This window comes from Mobula birostris, chromosome 5 (assembly GCF_030028105.1).
Source record: "Mobula birostris isolate sMobBir1 chromosome 5, sMobBir1.hap1, whole genome shotgun sequence".
In the NCBI taxonomy this organism is placed as follows: Eukaryota; Metazoa; Chordata; class Chondrichthyes; order Myliobatiformes; family Myliobatidae; genus Mobula; species Mobula birostris.
The window spans coordinates 131,349,339-131,373,431 of record NC_092374.1 but is presented as its reverse complement, the minus strand read 5'-3'; the positions used below and the strand labels follow the sequence as shown (position 1 = coordinate 131,373,431).

General features: G+C 42.5%; 1 protein-coding gene across 9 annotated transcripts in view; it reads right to left on the bottom strand.

The window, feature by feature from the left end:
- clasp1a (cytoplasmic linker associated protein 1a) overlaps nucleotides 1–24,093 on the bottom strand; it is a 296,574-nt gene that overhangs the window by 53,437 nt on the left and 219,044 nt on the right. For 5 of the 9 annotated variants that reach the window (XM_072258680.1, XM_072258683.1, XM_072258682.1 and 2 more), the window contains 5 exons: nucleotides 18,234–18,312; nucleotides 15,133–15,276; nucleotides 9,934–10,029; nucleotides 3,670–3,813; nucleotides 3,076–3,182 (listed from right to left, as the gene is read on the bottom strand). In XM_072258680.1, the coding sequence (XP_072114781.1) occupies nucleotides 3,076–3,182; nucleotides 3,670–3,813; nucleotides 9,934–10,029; nucleotides 15,133–15,276; nucleotides 18,234–18,312 (570 nt within the window). The remainder of the gene's footprint in view (nucleotides 1–3,075; nucleotides 3,183–3,669; nucleotides 3,814–9,933; nucleotides 10,030–15,132; nucleotides 15,277–18,233; nucleotides 18,313–24,093) is intronic. The other 4 variants (XM_072258685.1, XM_072258686.1, XM_072258688.1 and 1 more) reach the window with 1 other exon arrangement.

Genomic DNA, 24,093 nt, shown 5'->3' with positions numbered 1-24,093 from the left:
AATTGGAATAAGGGACTCAGGAAGCCTTAAGTATTGCCTTTCTCAGCCATAATATTCAGGAGAATAAGAGTTTTAGTTTGTATTCAACGTATTGAGGCTTAGGATTCTGAAGTAATGTTCAAATGTAAAATTTTGCAAGTGTAAATCCTCATCAGTCTAATTAAAATAAAACAATCATTTTGTTCAGAGTTCAAGCTGCAAATTCAAATTCTCAGTGACTAAAAATTAAATAAATGGGTTGTCAGTGCAACGAAAATGTCATACATCAGCCATGGCATTTTTCTAAACCAGCCAGCTTTATGAGTACGTTGACATTCAAGGTGAGGCAGCATCTATGGACAGAAATAAAAAGCTGACATTTCCTGCTAGGATCCTGGCCTGAAATGCCGATTCTTTACTCCTCTTCATAGATGCTGCCTAGCCTGCTGAGTCCCCCCAGCATTTTGTGTGTGTGTGTGTGTGTGTGTGTGTGTGTGTGTGTGTGTGTGTGTGTGTGTGTGTGTGTGTGTGTGTGTGTGTGTGTGTGTGTGTGTGTGTGTGTGTGTGTGTGTGTGTGTGTGTGTGTGAGACTCAGAACTTCCCGCATCTGCAGAATCTCGTTTATTCACATGTCAGGCTACTTTTTGATCTTCATGTTCCTACATGACCAGAGCTTAGAAATACTTAGTCATAGTCATACTTTATTGATCTCGGGGGAAATTGGTTTTCGTTACAGTTGCACCATAAATAATAAATAGTAATAAAACCATAAATAGTTAAATAGTAATATGTAAATTATGCCAGCAAATAAGTCCAGGACCAGCCTATTGGCTCAGGGTGCCTGACCCTCCAAGGGAGGAGTTGTAAAGTTTGATGGCCACAGGCAGGAATGATTTCCTACGATGCTCTGTGTTGCATCTCGGTGGAATGAGTCTCTGGCTGAATGTACTCCTCTGCCCAACCAGTACATTATGTAGTGGATGGGAGACATTGTCCAAGATGGTATGCAACTTGGACAGCATCCTCTTTTCAGACTCCACCGTCAGAGAGTCCAGTCCCATCCCCACAACATCACTGGCCTTACGAATGAGTTCGTTGATTCTGTTGGTGATACTTCAGATATTCTGTCATAGTATTTTGTAATTGCCAACATTTAGTACATGCAGCTCCATTTACAAGCTCTCCTGAATCAACGAATGACCCTTTCTTGTTTGTATCAGCTAATTGTATATTTTACGGCTTACGAAATCGCGCTGCACAGCCTAAGAACCACTGTTCAAGCCTAAGTGAATAAAACCATTCTCCTAAACATGTGAGGACTGTCTGCTTTTAGATATTATGTTTAAAAATACTATTTAAAAACATGCAGTAATCATTGCTGTTTTGCCTTTAAATGCATAATAACCTGCAAATTTTATTTATTTTGTGGTAGGAGTATTTCACCCTTCGCACATTCAGAATCTGTTCTATGGGTAAGTATAGGTGTAAAGGTGAAGTTTAACTTGCTGTGCTGCCCATCACATGATCATACCAAAAACTCCACAAGAAAAACAGATTTCACTCTTACTTGTCATAATCCTTCATATCCCTAAACCAGGCCAATCTATCTTGCCATTAAAATTAATTCAATCCTGCTATCATTTAAACAATCGTCCAAATTTTTGTCACTTCCAGCCAGTAATTCTCCACTGGTCTGGAAAAATGACTAGATTCCATATATTGAAATTACAAGTCCTTTAAAAAAAACACAAGCGATATTAAATCTTATGCTAATACTCTCAGCAGCCTCACCTAAATTAACCAGTAATTTACATCACTCAGTCTACTGGCACTAAAGTAGTTAATGTGACACATCTGGAGGCACAGGAAAAAAATTCCTTATGCATGTTACCAGGTCTCAAAACTTCAAGAAAACTTAACTGAATGTTTTCATCTTTACAAAGCACAGGTCATATGCATCTTTGGTTCTATTGTGGATAGCTGCTTAATTCTGTGCACAAAATGGGAACCAAGGGTTTATAGTATCCATTTGCCTTTTAGGTACAAAGTTGATCAACTATCACAAACAATAGCAGTTGTCAGGAAATACTGCTTCCATCGGTCTACTACAAAGTTGGCAGGAGCACATATTAAATGTATTATAATAATTTTGAAATGTCATCTTCATGAATATAGCCCATTTCCAGGATGAAGTGTTCCATTTTGTTATTAAGTTTCTATTAATACATAGGTTCCTCAAACTAGCAATATTGCATCATAATTGCAGGTTAATAATGCTAATTTATCCAAGAACCATGCTTTTAAAAATGTGAAATCAGCCAAAATACCAATGTTAATGGCATTAACACTATAGTTATGTACTATAACAGATTATGCCTTCCCCAAAACGCACTTAATATACAATCTACAAGTACAATTTATGTCACATATGATACAGGAATAACAATGCAGTTTTAGTGAATGCAATGGTGGGAGAGAAAAAAAAAAGCTTCAAGTATCTTCGAAAGATTGTAAAAGAAAATATGATTGGTTTGAAGAGTGGAAAAATTAATTGTACATCTGGGAAATTAATTTTCCTCTCACTATACAAACTCGAAGCATTTCATGACATGTTCATGCTGTTTTGCAGCCTACTGAATTCCAGGAAATATACAAAAGCATGCTCTACCAAGAAATATTTAAACTCAGATTTCCTAAACTCCATTTTTGTTAAGTAATTATTATCCTCAATGTTAGGAAGTTCAGTTTTGTTCAATATTTTCAGTTTGCAAACACCAGGATCAATTCCAAAAATACAATTTTTGTTTTTTACTCATTTTGCAAATACGGCCAATAGGAAATAAGGAAAAGGTGGAACTTGTAAGCAAAATTCATTTACAAGATTTTAATTCTCAATGGTTTTGCCATTTGCTGTGTAGTATTTAGTTCCTTTTTTGAACAAGAACAAGGGAAAGGATGAAAACATGGATAAAAATGTAAAAAAATGCATGAAATATCTATTTATGATTCATTTTGAAGATCGTAACTGTTAAAATGTTACTGGAATTTCAATTGCAATAACATCTTATACAAGAAATCAACCGGATGATTTATTACCTTGGAGAAAGACCACCATGTGAACAATTTGTAGGTGAAGTAAGAGGGCTTGTTCGACTGCTGGAGTGCCGTGAAGGTGTGCGCCCCATTGTGTTGCTGGGTGAACTCTATTAAGAGAGGAATATAATGAAGTATTACTTTGTCAATACTTCAATGAAGGGTAACTAGCTAAAGTAACTGGAACATAAGCAACATTATGAGAATCCAAAGTTACTCAATTACTGATACATTTTATTAGAATTCATTACATAGAAATTTAAGAATTAAACAAAGCACACTGATCAAGCCTTGTGCATTGACAGGAATGTTGGACCTTTATACAAACACTGTAGAAGACAAATATTCTAATGTTTTAAATTCACAAGCAAATAACAGCATGCCTGATAGTGCAGCAGTTCTTCATTGGTGCATAATATTAATCAGGAATTTCAATTTTGCATCCAATTTCTACTGTGCCAGAGTTGATTGGGCACTTACCACAATAACGTTTTTGAACCAATTCATAAAACAGGCCTACAAAGTACATTTTTTTGAAAAAACAAATTTGGAATATATCACGCAGTATAAAGTAGAGAGCTATAAGCCAGTAAGTACCACATTAGTATTGCTGGAGTTCTTCAAATGATTATGTAGGAGCTTGGTGGCACCATCTTGGAAGGTTTTTGGCAAGGCACCAAGTAACATAGTGAATTCAGGAGTGTTCAGTTCAAACAGAGAAATCAACACGACCTGCGCAGCCTATGGAAAATAGTGAAACAATATAATTAAAAACTTTTGTCCTTTCCCAAAATCATGGATTAAACCAGGGGTCAGCAACCTTTATGCCTCTGTGGGCCGGATCGCGTATTAATGAGCAGACAGTAGGCCAGATAAATGCCATAAAAGACTTGAAATATGTGAATTATCCTTTTAAATATATCTAGTTATGTTTTGCCTCAAATTAATGAATAAAGCATGGTAGAACATCATTTGTGCTTAAGGTTGCCTACCCCTGGTTTAAACAGATCTTTTAGAAGCCACAGTCATTCAACTGAAACAATGAATACTCCTTTATCAGTATTTACTGCACTATTTGCAGGTTATTGGCTTTTCTTTACAAAATTTAACAGTGCATCCTATCAATGCTTAATAATGATACTGCTAGTTATTAATTAAGGATATTTGGAACCAACTTGAAGCCACTATTTAATAATACTTTACGGATGGCTTGTAAAAATGCCTTTGTTTAAATTCAAAGTTCAACCAGTTCAGCACTCAAGACTGAAGTGAGTCTGGCCAGGGCCTTTTCAAACTTTTGCCATTTTTAACGATTTGTCAACAGTAAATGCATGAGAATTAAGTAGATTAGATCAGTCAATAACCTTCCAACAGTATACACCACCTATTTTATCCATATAATTAAATCATACAGTGCATTTTCTTGTGCTTGTTTGCCCAATTAGGAGTTCTAGTGTAGCAGAAAAATGAAAAATAAATGGTAAAATAAATTATCTTCATAATGCCCATGCCCAAGCTTCAAAGCAATCATTCTGCAGTTTGCACTTGCTTTTTCTAGTTATGCAGAAGGACCACAAAGTACATCTTGTATATTACCTGGTAAAAATGTATTGTTTTATCTGGAACATTACTACAGAATATTCAATAAAACAATGAGCCCATCATGCTTATTCAAATAAACATCCAATTGGTCTTACTTTTCTGTGTCTTCCTTTTAGTTTTAGTCAGTTCCATTTGTAAGCTGCAAATCAATTTGCATCCACTACTGATTGCAAATTGCAATTATTGCAAGACTTTTTCCTTGCATGTGGTTCTTTAAATAATTGCCTTAAATTTGCTTCCTCTGATTATTAACTAGACTGCTACTGGAAACAATTTCTATTTTATCAAATACTCCCAGAATTTTAAATACTTTCATATCTGCTCTGAATAGAACTGATATTTCTTTAGTCTTAATTAATTAAAGGTTTTCATCCATGATTCATTCTCATAAATCTTTTCTGCATCCTATTTAATAGAAATTTTTCTTACAAGTCACAATAGTTTGGCTGAGAGAGAAATATTAAAAGGTTTTAATATAACTCCATGACTTTTTCCTTGCTCTGTTGGTAAATAAAGAGATTTCTTATTAAATCAATAATTTTCTCAGGTTGCCCTTCACTCAAATACTCACTAATAAACACTAACTTCAGTCCTTCCATGTCTTTTAAGATTGTACTATATAGATTATTATCATTCTTCAAATCATAATGAATCACTTCATACATCTATTTAGTACCTTTTTAAATCTTCCACATGTGCTGGTGTATTTATTTAACTAATTTGTCTCTCTAAAAGTTTGCTACTATCATCTTTGCTGTTTATTGCATGTCTGAGGTTTGAATCATTTACAGATTTTAATGTCATCTATAAGGGGTTTCTTTTTTTTTATGTCACTGCATAGTCTAACTAAAATGCCTTCTTTGTTATGTTATAATTGAAAGAGCTTCTTTGTTATGCTAACTGCCGAGAAAGTCCTCCCGCTAGCGGTTTGTTTGGATCACGTTACTGATAAGAACATGTTACGAACCAATTGGGATAGTTGTTATGCTTTTGGTGTGTCTGTAAGATATTGAATGTGCGGGGTTTTGGGGCAGAAGGCGGGAGAGAGAGAGACACACACAGAGGATGGACCAGGTGCTGTGAGTCCGCTAACGGGGTCAGACCCCGAGCTGGGCGCTCGGCGAGGAGAGGAGATGGAGACGGACTCGTGTGGAGCTTCTGGTCGACCACCATTGTTGGTCCCAGGCGGCCGGTTGAAACAGTCCAAGGGGTCGCAGGGTGAAGAAGAAGGGTCCTGAGCTCCAACTGTTTGTGCACGAAGAAATTGAACTTTGATAAGTGTGGCGCCTTTTATTTTCCTTTTATATTTTATTCTCTATTAATTATATAGTTCCAGTAGTATCTATAAACTGTAAATCATTTAATTGTATCTGGTGTATTGTCTTGTTATTTGGGCGGGGTGGGGTACATCACACAGCATCCACACAAACTGATTACCCAGTTTGGCGGGGCCAAGGGCTGTTTGTTTCCCTAGACGACAGCGAGCCGAGCAACCCTGAGGCTGGCTGGCCGGGGGGGGGGGCTACATTGTGGGGGCTCGTCCGGGATTGGATCTACTGGTATTGTGTGTGGTTGCCCTGTTTAAATCAGTAATGTGTGTCTCTGTGGGTTATTTGCTGGTTATTGCTGCATGTGTGGTGGGTGAGGTCTTTGTTTGAGTTCAGACTAGCATCGACGAGTTGGAGGTGGAACTCGGGGCTGTCCATGCTGTTGGGAGAGAGAGGAAAGAGTGGTCTGATTTGGAGGTAGTGTCTGCAAATAAATGTTCTAGCTCTGGCAGGCTCCGCCTGGCATTTGGGATAGTGTCCACCCCAAGAGGGACGGAGGCGTGCGAGATGTGGGCGGTGCGGATCTCTCAGTTGTTAGATGAGTGGCAGTGCTCGGTTGAGGGAGAGCGACAGGGATTGGTTGAAAGTTTAAGTAGGCAGGCTGGTGACGGTGTTAGAGCTGTCAGGTTCATTTACACCGTAGTGACAGCTGTCAGTTATTTGAAAGAGGGGGGGAAAGTTTTCAGTGTGTCTTCTCTGGCTAGGAGGGTGGCTAAATTGCAAGCAGTGCCGGGGGATCACTTCAGGAGATCAGCCCCTCCTTCAGTTGTTCGGCTGATCAGAGAGGTGTCGGGAAACTTAGTGGAGGCCCAGTGGGGGAACGGCTTGGGGTCTCTGGGGAAGCACGTTCTCAGCAATGTACCAGTGAACTTCCGAAAGGAAAAGACCCCATTCCTGAAGGCTTAGAGGGACCACGCCCCAGGGTGTCGCTATGGATAGAGGGAAGCGATGCTAAAGCCATCCTCTACCCCGGGGCGTAGGTCAAGTTGTTGTACAGTTCGTTTTACAACCGGTGTCTGAAGCATTTAGCCTTGACAACTGCAAGGGCACCGTAGATTTTGGGTACCAGTACCAATAATTATCCAGAAGACGATGATTGGTTAATGACCCTGGAGTTCATGGGGGCATTGTCTGGGCACCCAGCGTGTCGAGTTGCTTCTGAGGACATGTGTAGCAGCCTTGAGCTGGTACCGAATTTAAATGGGACCCAGCTGTGGTACGGCCTGGGGAAAGTAGCTGAGGGTGAGACCCTCTTAGTAGACGCTCTGAACTACCACGAGGGAGGGGAGTTGACCGCTGAAGACACCTCAGTGAGAGAGGGGTTGCGGCAACTGGACCCTGGCGCCGTGGAAGATGTAGGCAGTGTGTGTGTGGATTATGCGACGTGGTTTAATGTGCTGGATCTGAGGAGTGGACGTTGCCAGATCCCAAGGAGTGCGGCTGTTGAGCCGAAGACGCCATTATTAGTTCCCTAGGATTCTTCTGATCCGAAAAGATGCCCAAGGGCATATTCGGAGCCCCTGCATCCTTCCGGCGGGGCAGGAGGAAGACCATAGAGTTTTGGCGTATGTGGATGACTGTCTAGAGCTTGGATTCGCCTGGGGGGGCGGGGGGGAGACTATGAGGCGAGGTGAGTGGTTGAGCCCGGGCAACAGAAGCGAAGTTTCACATGTGGAGGAGTTTTTGGCCGGAGGAGTTTGGTGCAATATGAGAAAAATGACCCCACATACCAGTTGAACTTCCTGGTGTTGGAACAGACGGTGGTGGACCTGGGGATGGAAACCCAGGTTGTCAATCTGAATGAGACACAGGAGAGGGAGGGGATTTGCACAGCTGAACTGAGTGCTCAGAAATGCAGGCCGGAGACTGAGTGCCGCACTAGTGGGACGACCATCGCAGACTTGGAATTCACGCTCATCAACGTGGAGAAGGAGAAACGGAATTCCGAGCCGACACTGCGGTCATGTACTGGTGAATTAATCCAGCAAGAAGAAACAATGACCCACCTTCGCAGGGATCAGCAGAAACTCAAGACGTCGATTCAGAAAAGATTGGAAGACTTACAAGTTGGGGAAGATCAAGGAAGTGTTCTGACTAAGGCCAACAGAAAACCGAGAGCCCAGGCAGGGGAGTTTGACTACACTCCTGAGGAGGTGAAGAAGTGGAGGACAGATCTCGGAAAAGGGAGGCGGACGCTTGAAAGGAACCTGAAGATGACTATCGACAGTTTAAATGAAGTGGAAAAACTGGAAGTTGACCTGGAAGACGTCATCAGGAAGAAAAAAAACTGGAGGCTGAACATCCTTTAACTGCTGCTTTTCAGGTCAGGGTGGAAGAAGCTAGTGGGGTAACTGCGTCCCAGATTGAGATGGCCAAGAACCGTGAGCCAGAACTGCTGAGATTGTGGCGAGAGTTGAAGGAGTCCCCGAAGAAGCTGACGTCTCGACTGCAGGAGGCTGAAGGGGTAGCCCCAGCTAAATGTTTCAGTTTGGAGAAACTCAAACAACAGCTACTGATCGAGGGAATGAGGAAGAATATGGATTTGAAGGATGATGTGCTGGACATGTGGTACATGCTGCCTTTCACTAACTTCCCCGTGATTGAGGAAGAGACCTTTGGCCCTTCTTCCACTGAGTCAGGTGTAGCGGGGAGGGCTAGCTGTGGGCAGTCTGAGTTACGGCAGGATTAGGAAGGAAAAGAAGCGGGGCCCCGGACAAAGGACAGGGGGCTCTGAGTTGTAATGGTGGCCTAAGTGAGAGAGGAGTTGGCAAGCAGGCCCGAGGTATCCCTAGTAGTGTCTGAGTCTTTAGGGTTTAGGTGAGTGGGTACGGAGGTCTTGGAGGATTAAGAAGCTCTCAGATAGGTCGGCCTATGTAACGCCCATGGACGGGCAGAAGGTCCACTGCTTGGGGAGCAATGTCACTGTGTGTATCTGGATGGGTTTCTGTGTCTGCAGGACTGGTTGGCGAGTTATTTAGAAGTCATGAGGACATGACTTTATTTGGTGGGGGGAAGAGTGTAAGGGCTGTTTCCCTAGACGACAGCGAGCCGAGCGACCCTGAGGCTGGCCGGGGGGCTACACATGTTATCGTCACCCAATAATAAATTATGGGTATGCATTAAAGAGAGCAGTAGCTGATAACATCTTTTTTTCCTTTGAAACACCACTCATCTACAGTCAGCCCATCCACCCTACCCAAACCCCAGTTATCTTCAACAATATGAAAATTAAAATCAACCAGTGTTATCTTCCATATTCAGTCAATTTGGAAGTCACGTTATTGTGCTTCCTATAAGTTTTAAGTTTTGATAAAACTTATGCAGGGCATTTTAATCAAATCCTGAATGTATTTTTCATGCAATTAATCAAATGTGTATAATTAGTTTCAATGGAATAATAACTGGAACAAAAGTATATTTTGATAATTGTTAGAACTAATAGAGTGTGTGCATTCAAATAACTTGAGGTCTGTTATGATATTCAAATGCATTATGATTTTTATAACTTTAAGCAATATTTAATAGAGGTTTGATTTAGTAAAAGTTTATCACAAAAAAATCCAATTTTCATTTATTACAAAGAGCATATTTCAAGTTCAAAATAAACACAAGAACTGTTAATGCACTTTCAAACCCATTAGTTAACAGATAAGCATGCATTCCAAAACTGTAAGCAGCAGTTCCATTGTCAGGGCCAATGCAGTATGTTATTAAAACTGCAGAAAAACAACCCTTATTCCCAATCAACACCGACTATGTGCTGTATAATTATAGAAAATAACTTCTGTTGGCAATACAGTAGAGTGAATAAACTTAGTTATGTTGAAAAAGGCAGCGAGGCCAAGACCCTTGTACAGCCAAGTTTAAGAAAAAAGCCAGAAGGTAAAGGGAAAAGCAACTTGAAATTAGTAGGTGCAACGTGTTTTTCTACCTGTTTACACTTTTCTTCCAGGCCAATTTCACCAGGCCCAGAGGTGTTCGAACAGGACCTGGCCAACCCCTCATCACTCAACCAACTATGCACAGTCTGGGTTTGACAGGTGGGAAGGGTATTAGAAAAATTTAGAATACAATAAACAGCAGTTGCATGATTAAAAAAAAACTTATATAAAGCTGAAGAGCCATGACAGAAAGTGATAAGTTCACCAACTATGTTTGCAACAGAAAGATGCAGGTAACCCCTTAAACTGTAAATCTATGGATCTGCTGCCAGTAAAATGATTTTTGCTTTCCCCTCACTTACACATTTTAATAAAATCTAAATATCTGTCCATTTATAAAAGTACTTGCAGCAATTGTCAACAATTTAAAACAATGCCAAAAATGCATTAAATATACCTGTGAAATAATCCAGAGAGATTAGGAAAAAAAAAACAAATTATAAACATTTTATAGCTGTCTGTTGCAACACTGCTTGGACCTGAGAGAATTGCTTGTTCCTTTTTTTACATATATATTCGTGCACTAGCAATGCCAGCATTTATTGCCCATCCCTAATTGCCCTTGAACTTAGAATCCATTGAGAGTGGCTATGTGGTTACTTGTAGAGAAGACTAGGAAAGGTAGTACATTTCCTTTAATACGGGACATTATCAAACCCAGTGGGTTTACATGACAACATATTAGATTTATACTTACTAGCTTTTTTGGGATTTGAACTTGGATCTTAGGACCAAGGTTATAGAAATTTGGCTGTAATCACTATTCTACTGTCCTCCTTTCAAAGTTTTATGTTTGATTTAACAGCAGTAGTTTCAATATTATATTTAACATCTACTAACAATGTTCCAAGTACATAACTATTATAACAAAGGAAAAAAACATTAAAACTGCTTTGCAAAAACAGATTATGTCTGACCACAGCTTCCAAATACATAATATTATATTTGATAAAATGTTTATGCAAATGATATTTCCATTCTGGATAAATGAACAAAGCCCTGTGATATATTTAATTTATATTTTTCAAATTATCACCCCTGGACTGAACGGTGCATATCTGAAGAATAAAACAAATAGGGAGCATGGTTGATATGAAATACACGTTTAAATCAACTTTTTAACCATAATATGAGGATATACTGCTATCGGATGACATTGCACAAAGGTACTGTGTTAAATAATGTGATACAATTGATAAATTGTATTGCATTTTGGTGTTTGATTGTTGGGGTTTTTTGTATTGCTATATTTACGCTCTATTCTTGGTTGGTGCGGCTATAACAAAACCAAATTTCCCTCGGGATTAATAAAGTGTATGTATATATATCTATCTATCTAAATTCAGGGCATTAGAACTACAGAAGTGAGACATGATTGTCACTTTGCAAATAGTAATTTTGACATGGGATTATAACAGATAAATGGGGCTTGTTTCCAATGCCAGATGAGACCAAGGAAGAAATCAGACTGACTGATCTGCCATTTATCACATGATCATATTTGTTCTGTCAGTCATTTAAAACTCATTCAGTCATAACAATGGTACTAATGCTGTACATTTTTGACTGAAAGCAGTTCAGCTCACTGTTTGCATGGAAGGAAAATCCTTGATATTAGTAGGTGTTGCGCATTACTTTTATTTATGGAAACATTCAGAATTTTATTTTACTGTGGCACCATATTTGTTTACCTGAAGAAATGCTGTATTAAGAATATTGTTCTGATCCTAAACTACAAGCAACTTGCACGTTATATGAACTCATGAATGAATGAGTTTTAAATGACTCACAGAACAAATATGGCCATCTGATAAACGGCAGATTAGCCAGCCTGATGACTTTTTTGATCTCACCTGACATTGAATACAATAGATAGGTAGGGTTTGTATTACAATTTGCAAGTGGACATTTTTAGATAATCGAAACATAACAACCAGTGCTTCCATCACTGAGATACTGAGATTTTAATCATCTTTCAGTCTGTCAATTTTTAAAGTAGTTTCTTTAAAAAAGTAATGGTAATTTCAGTAAGGTCCTTAGTCACCTAGACTTGCATTTTCTGTGATGCTTCCTGTGTCTTCCTACATGAAGATGGACATAAAATACTTGATTAATATTTCTGGTAATTCCTTACTCTCCAATACAACTCTTTTCTTGCATCAGTTTGTATGCTCTAATACCCTAAACTCTTGAGAATGACTTGCAAGTGGTGTATTTTTGAGGCAAAATTCATATTCCTTGTCACCTATCTAGCAACAGTTTAAATACTGATCAAAGATAGTTTATTGTCAATTCTTTTAATGCAATGTGGCTCGCTTATTTGAAATTTAAGGCACTACATCTGAATGATAGGTTTATAAATGCTGTACAACTTTCTGGCTCACAGCCATCTTGACCATACTTCTTCCTACCCTGTCACCTGTAAAAATGACATCCCTTTTTCTCAGTTCTTTCATCTCCATTGCATCTGTTCCCAGGATGAGGCTTTCCTTTCCAGGACTTTAGAGTTGTCCTCTTTCAAAAACAGTGTTTCCCTTCTTCCACAATGATGCTGCCCTCATCCACACTTCCCCTCCACTTTCTACAGAGATCACCCATCTGTGATTCCCTTGTCTGTTTGCAAACACCCCCCCCCCCCCCCCGCCCACCACCATCACTAATCTTCTTTCAGGCACTTATCCCTACAAGTAGAAAAAGCATCACATCTAACTCACCTCCAATGAAGGCCCAAACAGTCCTTCCAGGTGAAGCAACACTTCACCTGCAAGTTTGTTGGGGTCACCTACTGTATCCAGTGCTCCTGATACAAACTCCTCCACATTAGTGAGACCTAATCTAAATTGGGGGACTGCTTTGTCAAGCACCTTTGTTCTGTCAACATGAAGCAGGATTTCCCAGTGGCCAACTATTTTAATTCCAATCCCCATTCTGACATGTCAGTCAATGGCCTCCTCTACGACCACAATAATGCCACTCCCAGATTGGAGGATCAACACCTCATATTCGGTTTGGGTAGCTCCCAATCTGATGGCATGAACATCGATTTCTCCAACTTCTGGTAATTTTTCCCCATTTCCCCTTCCCTCTTCTTCATTTTCCCACTCTGGCTCTCCTCTTCCTTTTTCTCTCTTCACCGCCCATCACCCTCCCCGGTGTCCTTCCTCCTTTTTTTTTTCCCTAAATGGTCCACTCACCTTTCCTGTTTAATTCTTTGTTTTTCTTTAGCCCTTAACCTTTTCCACCTACTACCTCGCAGCTTCTCACTTCATCCACCCTCGACTATGCATTTGGCTTCACCTATCACCTTCTAGCTTGTACTCTTCCCCTCCCCTCCCTAACCTTCTTGTTCTGGCTTCTTCTCTCTTCTCTTCTGGTCCACAGTTCTCTGCCCAAAGCATTGACCATATGCTTCCTTCCCTGCCTGCTGCCTGATCTGCCAAGTTCCTCAACATCTTTTATGTGTTACTCTGGCCATGAGAAATGCTAGGCATTGGCAATTTGCAATGGCAGTAAGAAGGGTAAAATATCATTCTGACATTCAATATCATTATGATTGTCAACTTCACCAAACTTAATGGAGTAGCTGTCAAAAATCACATCTACAAGATCAGTGGCTCAGTATTCTGCAGCAAATCACCTACTAACCCATTAAAAATTTCCACCATCAACAAGGCACATCAAGAATACTTTCCACCAAGCAGCTGGAGTTCAGCTTCAGCAAAAACAAAGTTAACTCAGTATCATAATTCCAACCTCTGAAGAATACATTACCTACAAAGCACAGCACAGAAAGATTTAACAATACCCTTCCCCAAAATCCTAAACTCAATCACCTAGATACAAACAAGAGACTGTAAAGGAGCGAGATATGCTAACTAGTGGAGTGGTGTCACAGCAATACCTGGCACTCAATGTCAGTAAGACAAAAGAGCTGATTGTGGACTCCAGGAAGGGTAAGACGAAGAAATATATAAAACTCTCAGGAGGGATCAGAAGTGGAGACAGTGAGCAGTTTCAAGTTCCTGGGTGTCAAGATCTGAGGATCTAACCTGTTCCCAACATATTGATGCAGTTATAAAGAAGGCAAGACAGCGGCTATACTTCATTAGGAGTTTGAAGAGATTTGGTATGTCAACAAATACACTCAAAAACTTCTATAGTTGTACTGTGGAGAGCATTCTGACAGGTTGAACACTGTCTGGTATGGAGCTTGGGGGTGGGGGGGGGGGAGCTACTGCACCAAAAGGAGCTGCAGAGGGTTGTAAATTTAGTCAGCCCCTTATTGGATACTAGGCTACAAAGTACCCAGGACATCTTCAAGGAGCGTTCTCTCAGAAAGGCAGCGTCCATTATTAAGGACCTCCAGCACCCAGGGCATGCCCTTTTCTCACTGTTACCATCAGGTAGGAAGTACAGAAGCCTGAAGGCACACACTCAGCGATTCAGGAACAGCTTCCCCCCTCTATCATCAAATTCCTAAATAGACATTGAATCCTTGAACACTACCTCATTTTTTTTTTAATATATAGCATTTGTTTTTTAGCACAATTTTTAATCTATTCAATATATATATATACTGTAATTAATTTACTTATTATTTTCTCTTCTTCTATATGATGCATTATATTGAACTGCTGCTGCTAAGTTAACAAATTTCACAACACATGCTGGTGATAATAAACTCAATTCTCATTCTGAACAACTTTGCAGGGAAAAGCTAACAACTTTCAAGTTTTTCAAGTAACGCATCTTCCCTCAAGAGCTTGTTTAAAATCATAAAGCCTACTAGAACTGTTGTAACATTGTCATCCACTGTGACCAATGCAGTTCAGAACACTAGCTCACCAATACCCCTCGAGGGCAATTAGACATGGATATGCAATAATTGCTGGGCTTGTCAGTAATGCTCTTATCAAATGAATTAAAAAAGCTTTCTACTTGTCTTGGAATTTCAGTTCTGTTACTTCTCAAAGAATAAATATCAGGGGCAAAGCAGAAATGCAATGTTAAAAAATCAAAACTATTTTATAGTGAATGTTATGAGACTAGAATGCAACCAATGCATCAAAGCAAATAGCTGAATAGAAAACTAACTAACATATTTGATTCACTAAGTAGAACATAGAAAGACCAGCTTCAGACACTGTCTCAGCTAGCACAGATATTCTAATCTTGGAATAAATTCCTACCTTTCTCACATCAGAGCTCTTTGGTTCAGTTGTCCAGGTTATGATTCGGGACACAGCAAGGCGAGTCTCACTGGAATTAACAAAATCTGCTGGGTCCATCTGCCTGGCCAGCCTCTCAATGTACTTCAAAATAGCAACTTTCACCTGCAAATAAACATACTTGAGTGGAATGAAGATGGAACAATGCAATACTGATGACATGGATAATTGAAATCAAACACGATTTTATTTTTAAATCCAGATTTTGTTAGAATTCTTCACCAATGAATGAGAGTCAACTGATATACAACACATTCTGTGTAAAAATTTCTTCCTTTTGAGGGTAGTTAACTTCTGAAATTTCCTGCCCTCAGTGTGTCAGCTGTTGAAGGGTGTGAGGGAAGAAAAATGAGTGCAGTTACTATTACAAAGGATTCCAGCATGATGCCAGAGGACTGGAAAATTGCTAATGTCACTCCACTCTTTAAGAAAGGAGGAAGACAGCAAAAAGGAAATTATAGACCGGTTAGCCTAATCTCAGTGGTTGGGAAGATATTGGAGTCAATTACTAAAGGAGAGGTTATGTAGTACTTAGTGAACCAAGACAAGATAGGACAAAATCAGCATGGTTTCCTTCAGGGAAAATCTTGCCTGACAAACCGGTTGGAATTCTTTGAGATTACAAGTAGGATAGATAAAGGGGATGCAGTGGATGTCGAATATTTGGACTCTCAGAAGGTCTTTGACAAGGTGCCACACATGAGGCTGCTTACAAAGTTAAGAGCTCATGGTATTACAGGAAAGTTACTGGCATGGTTGGAGCATTGGCTGATGGGTAGGAGGCAGCGCATGGGATTTAAAGGATCCTTTTCTGGTTGGCTACCCGTGACTAGTGGTGTTCCACAGGGATCAGTGTGTGACCTCGTCTTTTTATGCTGTATATCAATGATTTAGATGATGAAATAGGTGACTCTGTTTGCAGATGATATGAAGGTTGGTGGAGAGACAGGTACTGTTGAGGAAACAGGTAAACTGTAGAACTTAGGCAGATTAGGAGAACGGGCAACACAGTGGCAAATGAAATACAAAGTTGGAAAATACATGGTCATGCACTTTGGTAGTAAAAATAAATATGTAGCCTATTTTCTAAATGGGGAGGAAATCCGAAAATCTGGAACGTGAAGGGACTTGGGAGTCCTTGTGCAAAACACCCTAAAGGTTAACTTGCAGGTAGAGTCAGTGGTGAGGAAGGCAAATGCAATGTTAGCATTTATTTCAAGAGGTCTAGAATACAAGAGGAAGGTACTGGTAAGGCCTCACCTTGACTGTAGTTAACAGTTCTGGGTTCCTCATCTAAGAAAAGATGTGCTGGTATTGTAGAGGTTTCAGAGGTGGTTCACAAGGATGATAGCTCTGGGTCTGTACTTACTGGAATTTAGAAGGATGAGGGAGAAATCTCACTGAACCCTTTCGAATGTTGAAAGGCCTAGACAGAGTAGGTGTGGAAAGGATGTTTCCCATGGTGAGTGAGTCTAGCGCAAGAGCACACAGCCTCAGGATAGAGGGGTGTCCATTTAAAACAGAAGTGAAGAAATTTCTTTAGCCAGAGGGTGGTGAATTTGTGGAATGTATTACCACAGGCAGCTGTGTATTCAAGGAAGAGCTTAACTGGACCCAGCATCAAAGGTTATGGGGAGAAGGCTGGGAAGTGGGGCTGAGGAGGAGAAAAAAAAGGGAGTAGCCATGATTGAATGGCAGAGCAGACTCGATGGGCCAAATAGCCTAATTCTACTCCTGTGTCTTATGACAAGATAAGGTCATTTGAGACATTTTAAGCAAATTCAAATAAATACTTGGAAGGACTGACGATTTGAGGACTATGAGCATCTGGTACAGGAGTCAAGGCCAACATAGATAAGCCCAAATTTGAATGAAAGAACAGGCTTAAAGTAGCCTACCCATCTTATCTTCTTGTCTATTCTACGTTAATTTACAAATATAATCTGCTTCAACTACTTGTCCAAACTCTCACAGATAAGGAATCTAAAGCAAGTTTCAAGTTAATAATAAGTTGGTAAGGATAAACCAACTATATTAGTTCACCATCTCCAATAATTCTGTAAAAGGAAGGCAAATAAGGTGATCTAAGCAAGATAAACAATTCATATCATGACAAATGAAAACTAATTTGCTTTTTCTCCCCTTTTCAAATGAAATGTTCAGTCATTAAGATCTACTCATACCAATTATTGAGTACCAATAATGTAAATTTGTTCAGAAGGAAGAATTGTACAGCACAGGATCAGGACCATGCTGTTGCACTTTCCAAATTAAGGTAACAATGCCTAATTAAACTACCCCCAATTACTGCAAATGGTCCACACCCCCTTCCTATTTGTGTGCTTATCTAAAACCATCTTGAACTTGCCCCACACATCTCCTTTGAACTATCCTACACTCACTTTAAATGTATCCCTTTCAGTATTAGACACTTCTACACAGGGAAAAAGGTACCAACTATGCCCCTCAATTGTACAAATTTATGTCAGGTCTCCCCTCAGTTTCCGTCACTCCAAGTCTACTTTGTGCAACCTCTCCTTATAGGACATGCTCTCTAATCCAGCCAGCATCCTGGTAAACCTCATCTGCACCCTCTCCTAAGCCTCTACATCCTTCCTAAAATGGAACAACTAGAATGGAATGCAATACTTCATATGAGCTGCGACGTCAATATTACAATTCTACCTTCACAGGTCTCCAGCCAGAATAAGACATGGTGACCTCTACCCTCTTGGGCAAACACACTCTTGACACCGCGGATCTCACGCATCTTTATTTTCTTGGTGGAGAAATTAGGAAAACCTGTCACCTTTTCCGCAGGAGACAAAGTATCAATTATATTTTCATACATGCAACATCAATTGGACATCAGGTGAAAATTCTGAACCAATTCAAAAGAGAAGATACGTCATATTTGTTTGAACTACTATAGAATCAATACCAGAATAGTTCAGGCCATGGTTAAAGATCAAAGCTTAAAATATTAATTTAGAAATATTCTCCCAAAAAAGTCTAGCATCGAATTGAAACTAGATATTTTGAACTGTTACTTATGTACCAACCTTGAGATTAGGCGTTTGTGTTTGATCCACAATAAATCGCATTAGAATATTGAATTGTTGATCAAATGGGAAAGACTCTCTGTAAGTGAAATAAAAAAGATAAGTATCGTGTATTTTTCTGAATAGATTGCATTGATTACTGTCATAGGCTTTTCTATCGTTAATTATTAATGTTCAAGAGTTTACGACTAGATATTGATTTGTTTTAAACAACTTAGCATCCCTTTTGGATTTGCATCAACATACTTTTTGTCCTCCAAATTACTATAATCCAATACAGATCTTCACTTCAGTTCACTTCTTCTAACTTTGGCACAATTCTTTTCCTGTCCTTTCCAGCTATTACATAACATTTTCCAGTTGTAATACAAGATCAATACCTGGAACTGTTAATTCTCTCTCTTTCCCAATGAGTGTTGGCCAGCTAGACACTTCCCAGCATTTTTTGTTTTTATTTCAGACTTGCAGTATCCTCAGTATTTTGTTATATTTAATCTGATTTAATTTGCCAATCTGGTTCAAAGCAGCGAACTTTCCTTCCAAAGTACAATGAAGACAATCAAATACATCTGAACCGTAATGACTGCCACGTAAGCGCGATTTGCTGATACAGGCTTCCCAACAGGCAGTAGAGCAAATAACTAGTGCAAGGGGTTTCTTCTTTTATGTTACTGCTAAGGCTAATAAAATGGCTTCTTTATTATGTTATAATAAAAATGGCTTTTCTGTAATAGTAACTGTGATGTAAGGAGTTCTCTCTCTCCCCTGCTTGTTTGGGTAATATTATTGATAAGAGAGAACGAACCAATGAGTGTCCATGTTATTCTTTTTGTGGGTGTTATTCTGTCTCATATGGCTGGGAACCATGTGGTCTGGCAAGCTTTCAGGAGGAGACCCAAAGAGGAAGGACATACTGGACGTGCTCTGGTAGACCGCCATGGTTGGTCCCCAGCGGCAAGTCGAGGAGGTTGGAGGAGATCGCATAGTGGAACAAGGACCCCATTAATTGAGCTCCAAGGGTCGTGCACGAAGTGGTTGAACTCTGATAAGTTTGGCGCATTTTACTTTCCCTTTTATATTGTATCCCTATTAATTACAGTTCCAGTAAGATTTACACAGTGTAATCTGTAAATCGTACATTGTGTGCTGGCTAATATTTGATGTGTGAGTTTGTACCAGGTGGCATTACACAGTAATGATGCAACCGTGAGACACAGTTGGGCTGACGGACGGGGTTTCCCCTAGATAAACACGAGCCTATAGACCTGAGCATTACATTTGTGGGGGCTCGTCCAGGACTGAATTCTGTGTAAGCTGTATAAATCGCCACGTTAAGTAGTGCGGAGATGGACCTGGATAAGATTGTAAGTGTTGTGAGTTCGAGGACGTATCGGTTAATCATGCGTGCATGTTAAGTGGGGTGGATTTCCGCACTTTGGAAGAAGTGCTAGTGCGAGGGTTGAGTCTGATTAAAGCTATTGGCAAGGTAGAACTCATAGCTAGAAGGTGCGGTAAAGACGTGGAATCCAGCTGGGTGTTGGTTCGTATGAATGCTGACGTCATGACATTGGAACTGCCAGCAACAGTCAGCGTCCCAGGGGAGGTAGGGCCGTGGGGCCTTCACACCCTCCCAGAGGATGAATGTGATGAGACACCAGGGGAGGTGCCAGTAGCCAGTGGTGGAGGGTTGAAAGAATTTGTGACAGAACAAGTTCTCGGGGTGATGAGGGAAGAGGGGCAAGAAGGGGTCAGAGTGGGAAGGATTGGTCAGGCCCCATCCCCCAGCTAGAGGTGAGACCCCCAAGTTGGCAGCCATTATTTCCCTGGTGAGAAGGGCCGAGGGGCCCCACCCGAAGCTGAGAATTTTCTCAGGAGCCACGCCCACCCCAGAAGGGGAGGACGATTATGAGACATAGATCCAAAACACATCCCAGTTGTTAGGGGAGTGGCGGCTGGTGTCGGCCGGGGGCTGAAAGCTGAACAGCCCCCGGCTTCCCTGATGGAGTATCTGGAAGATTTGGAGGATGCGTTTGGATTGTCAGGAGGTTCCTGAGAGCTTTTAGCAGAGTTTCAAAACATGCGGCAGGGAAGAGGGGAAAATCAGATATCTAGGGGTTCCCTGGGGGAGGGCAAGGTGGCTTGGAGTCTCCGGCAGTCCTATAAAAGGAGCCCCCCTCCATCGTTCAGTCAGCTGATTAAAGAGATGCGGGAGGATGAGAGTGTGTTGGGCCAGAAAGAGGACTCTGGCCACTGGCGATGATCCTCGACGGTACAGCAAGTGGTGGCAGGGTTGACAACTGAGCGACCCAAGGGGTCCCAGGTGGGTAGGGACCCCTCACACGAGTGGATTGACAGGGAGAGCACCCCCTTTGGGTGAGTGGGGCCCGCGGCGGGCTGCGCAGTGGGCTAAGAGTGGTGGGCGCCCGGGAGGAGAGGAGCGGCAGGTAGCATGTACTATAACTGTGGGAAAGAGGGGCATTTCCAATGGGAGTGTGAGCAGCAGGAGGTGTGCTGCAGCTGTGGGGAAGAGGGACACTTCCAGAGGGATTGTGAGAGACAAGACACCCCGCGGAGGGCAAGCCCCTGGGTGACTAAGAAGAGAGAGGTGTTGGGAAACTTATGAGAGACTCAGTGAGGCAACGGACTGCAGTCTCTGGAGGAACACGTTCCCCGAAATCTGCCATTAGACCCCCGCAAGCTCAAGCCCTTATTCCAGACGGATTAGTGGGACCCTGCTCCAGCGTGTCCCTGTGGATAGAGGGAATCTTTGCAAGGGCAATCCTTGATACCGGGTCGCAGGTCACCTTATTGTACTGGTCATTCTACAATAAATATCTAAAGCATTTGCCAGTAACCCCATTTAATGCCCTGGAGATTTGGGGTATAAGTGATGGTGATTACCCGTACGATGGGTAGCTGTCAGTGAGATTGGAATTCTCGGAGGGCGATGTGGGAGTGTCTGAAGCCCTTGAGACGTTGGTGTTGGTTTGTCCGAATCCAGTGGAAACAGGTGGCACTGCCCTTCTGGTGGGGACTAACACCCCTCTTGAGCGACAGCTCCTGGGAGCCTGTAAGGAGAAGGCGGGGGAGAACTTTCTGGAGACCCTCTCGTACACCCAGTGTTTCGAGTGGCGTTCGAAAAAGCGGGTGGCCACAGGGGGCTGGATCCTGAGTTCAGACGAGGGATCGTGTGGTGTACTCAGGCGAGGCCTAAGGTGATATGGCTAGGGGAGGTGGCACTAGTGTTGGGGACCCCCAGATTCCCTGGCGTACCGGCGGGCGAGGCCCTGTTAGTAGACGCTCCGGAAGACCTTGAAGGGGAGACCCGGTTCCCGGCTGGGGTGCTGGTGAGACCTGAACTGCAGAGGCCCTCAGTTCTCCAGGCACGCTGGATGGGGGTGATTGTAAAGAACACAACGGAGAGGGAGATCACCTTTAAGCGCAGGATACTCCTTGCACACTTGTTCCCGGTGACGATGATGTCTAGCACCCCCGTGAGGCCCACTGGAGGAAAACTATTGGAGAAAAGGGGGCTGCTGACTGAGGGGGCCTTTAATTTTGAGGACTCCCCTGTGCCGCCGGAGTGTAAGAGAAGGCTGGTGGAGAAGATGTTGAAGCTAGGGGATGTCTTTTCTCAGGGCGAGTTTGATGTGAGTTGTTCCAAGAGCACTCGTCACACTATCCGGGTGATAAATGACACCCCATTTAGAGAAAGGTCGCGGCGGCTGGCCCCGGCCGACGTGGAAGATGTGCGGCAGCACTTGCGCCAGTTGGAGGATGCGGGGATTATCGCAGAGCTCTTATGCATCCTCCATAGTAGTGGCTAGGAAGAAAAATGGGAAGGTACGCATGTGCGTGGACTACAGGACCCTGAACCGACGCGCTGTCCCTGATCAGTATACGGCCCCGAGGGTTGAAGATGCGTTGGCCTGTTAGTGGGCCAATAAAGAGAAGACCATCTTCATCTGCCCCCTGGGGTTCTTTCTGTTCGAATGAATGCCCCAAGGCATATGGGTCATGGAGAGGACAGTGAACTTGCTCGAGGTGTTGGTGTATCTGGATGACTTGACAGCGCCTGGACCTACTTTGGAAGAACATGAGGAGCGGCTGCCGAAGGTGTTAAACCAGCTGAAGGAGGAAGGATTGAAACTTTCCCTGGACAAATACCAGTTCTGCAAGACGTCTGTCGGCTATGTCGGACACATAATCTCGCGAGGTGGAGTGGCTACTGATCTGGCAAGATAGACGCAGTGACCACATGGCCAAGACCCCAGACTGTGAGCGCCCTGCACTCGTTTTTGGGGTTCTGTGGGTATTATCGGCGACTCATGAAAGGATACGCTAAAATGAGTCACCCATTGAACCAGCTTTTGTGTGGCTAACCACCCCATGGGGAAGAAAAGGAAGGGAGACGGAGGGCAGGAGGATATCTGAACCAGTCGGAGCCCAATGGACCGAGGTAGGATGCTCAATGCGAAGAGGCGTTCCAATCGCTGAAAAGGGTGCTGACACAGGCCCTGGTGTTGGCTTTTGCCGATCCCCGGAAACCATATGTGCTACATACTGATCCCAGCCTAGAGGGGCTGAGGGCTGTCCTGTACTAGCAGCAGGGCAACAGATTGAGGTCGGTGGCGTTTGTCAGCCGAAGTTTGTCACCGTCAGAGAGACACTATCCCACTCACAAGTTGGAGTTCCTGGCGCTGAAATGGGCGGTGCTGGACAAATTGAGTTACTATCTATACGGGGCCAAGTTTGAGGTGAGGACAGACAACAATCCTCTCACTTATATTCTGACCTCGGCGAAACTGGACGCTACAGGGCATCAGTGGTTGGTGGCCTTGTCTGCCTTTGAGTTCAGCCTGAAATACCGGCCAGGGAGTCGGAACATCGATGCACATGCTTCATTTCATCAGGCGCATGAGGGATCGGGCAAGGACGAGTAGTGGGAGAGCGTCCCTGCCCCGGGAGTGAAGGCTATGTGTCAATTTGCGAGTGACGCTAAAGCCGGAGACCTGAAGGGGCCGGATCGGGCAGTGGATTAATTGGGGGTTGATATTGACGCGCTACCCACTGTTTACTGTAATTTGACTGTTCTGAAGAACACGCAGTTGCCGGAGTTGAGCCCCCAGGAAGTGGGGGCGGCTCAGCGAGATGACCCGGGCATTGGCACTATCTGGTATGCGGCTAAAAAGGGTAAAAACGCTCAGGCAGAGAAGGTGAAACACGCCTCAGTGCCCTTACGACTGAAGGAGTGGCCTCGGTTGAAGCTGAAGGACCAAATCTTATACCGGGTCACGTCACCCCCAAACCTCTTGTGCGACAGAGGCGTTGTCAGCTGGTCATGCCTGAGAAGTATCGGAAGACTGTGCTCAAGTCAATACATGATGATTCCTGGCATTGGGGGGGTGGAAAAAAACTTATGGATTACTCAAGGACCGGTTTTACTGGCCACGGATGATGGGGGAGGTTGAAGAATACTGTAAGAGATGCAGTCGTTGCATCAGGAGGAAGACCCTGCCTGCGCAGGCGACTCCTTTGTCCCACTTGCAGAGTGCAGGACCCATCGACCTGGTGTGTATGGATTTCCTGTCTATTGAGCCAGACACCAGCAACATCGCGAATGTCTTAGTCATCACGGATCACTACACTAGGTATTGCTCAGGCGTTTCCCCACTAAGGACCAGAAAGCGACTACAGTGGCGAAGGTGTTATGGGAGAGGTATTTTGTTCATTATGGCCTCCCCAAACAGCTACATAGTGATCAGGGAAGGGACTTCGAGAGCAGGCTTATCCATGAATTACTGGATATGCTTGGGTCGAGAAATCCAGGACCACGCCCTACCACCTGCAGGGTGATCCT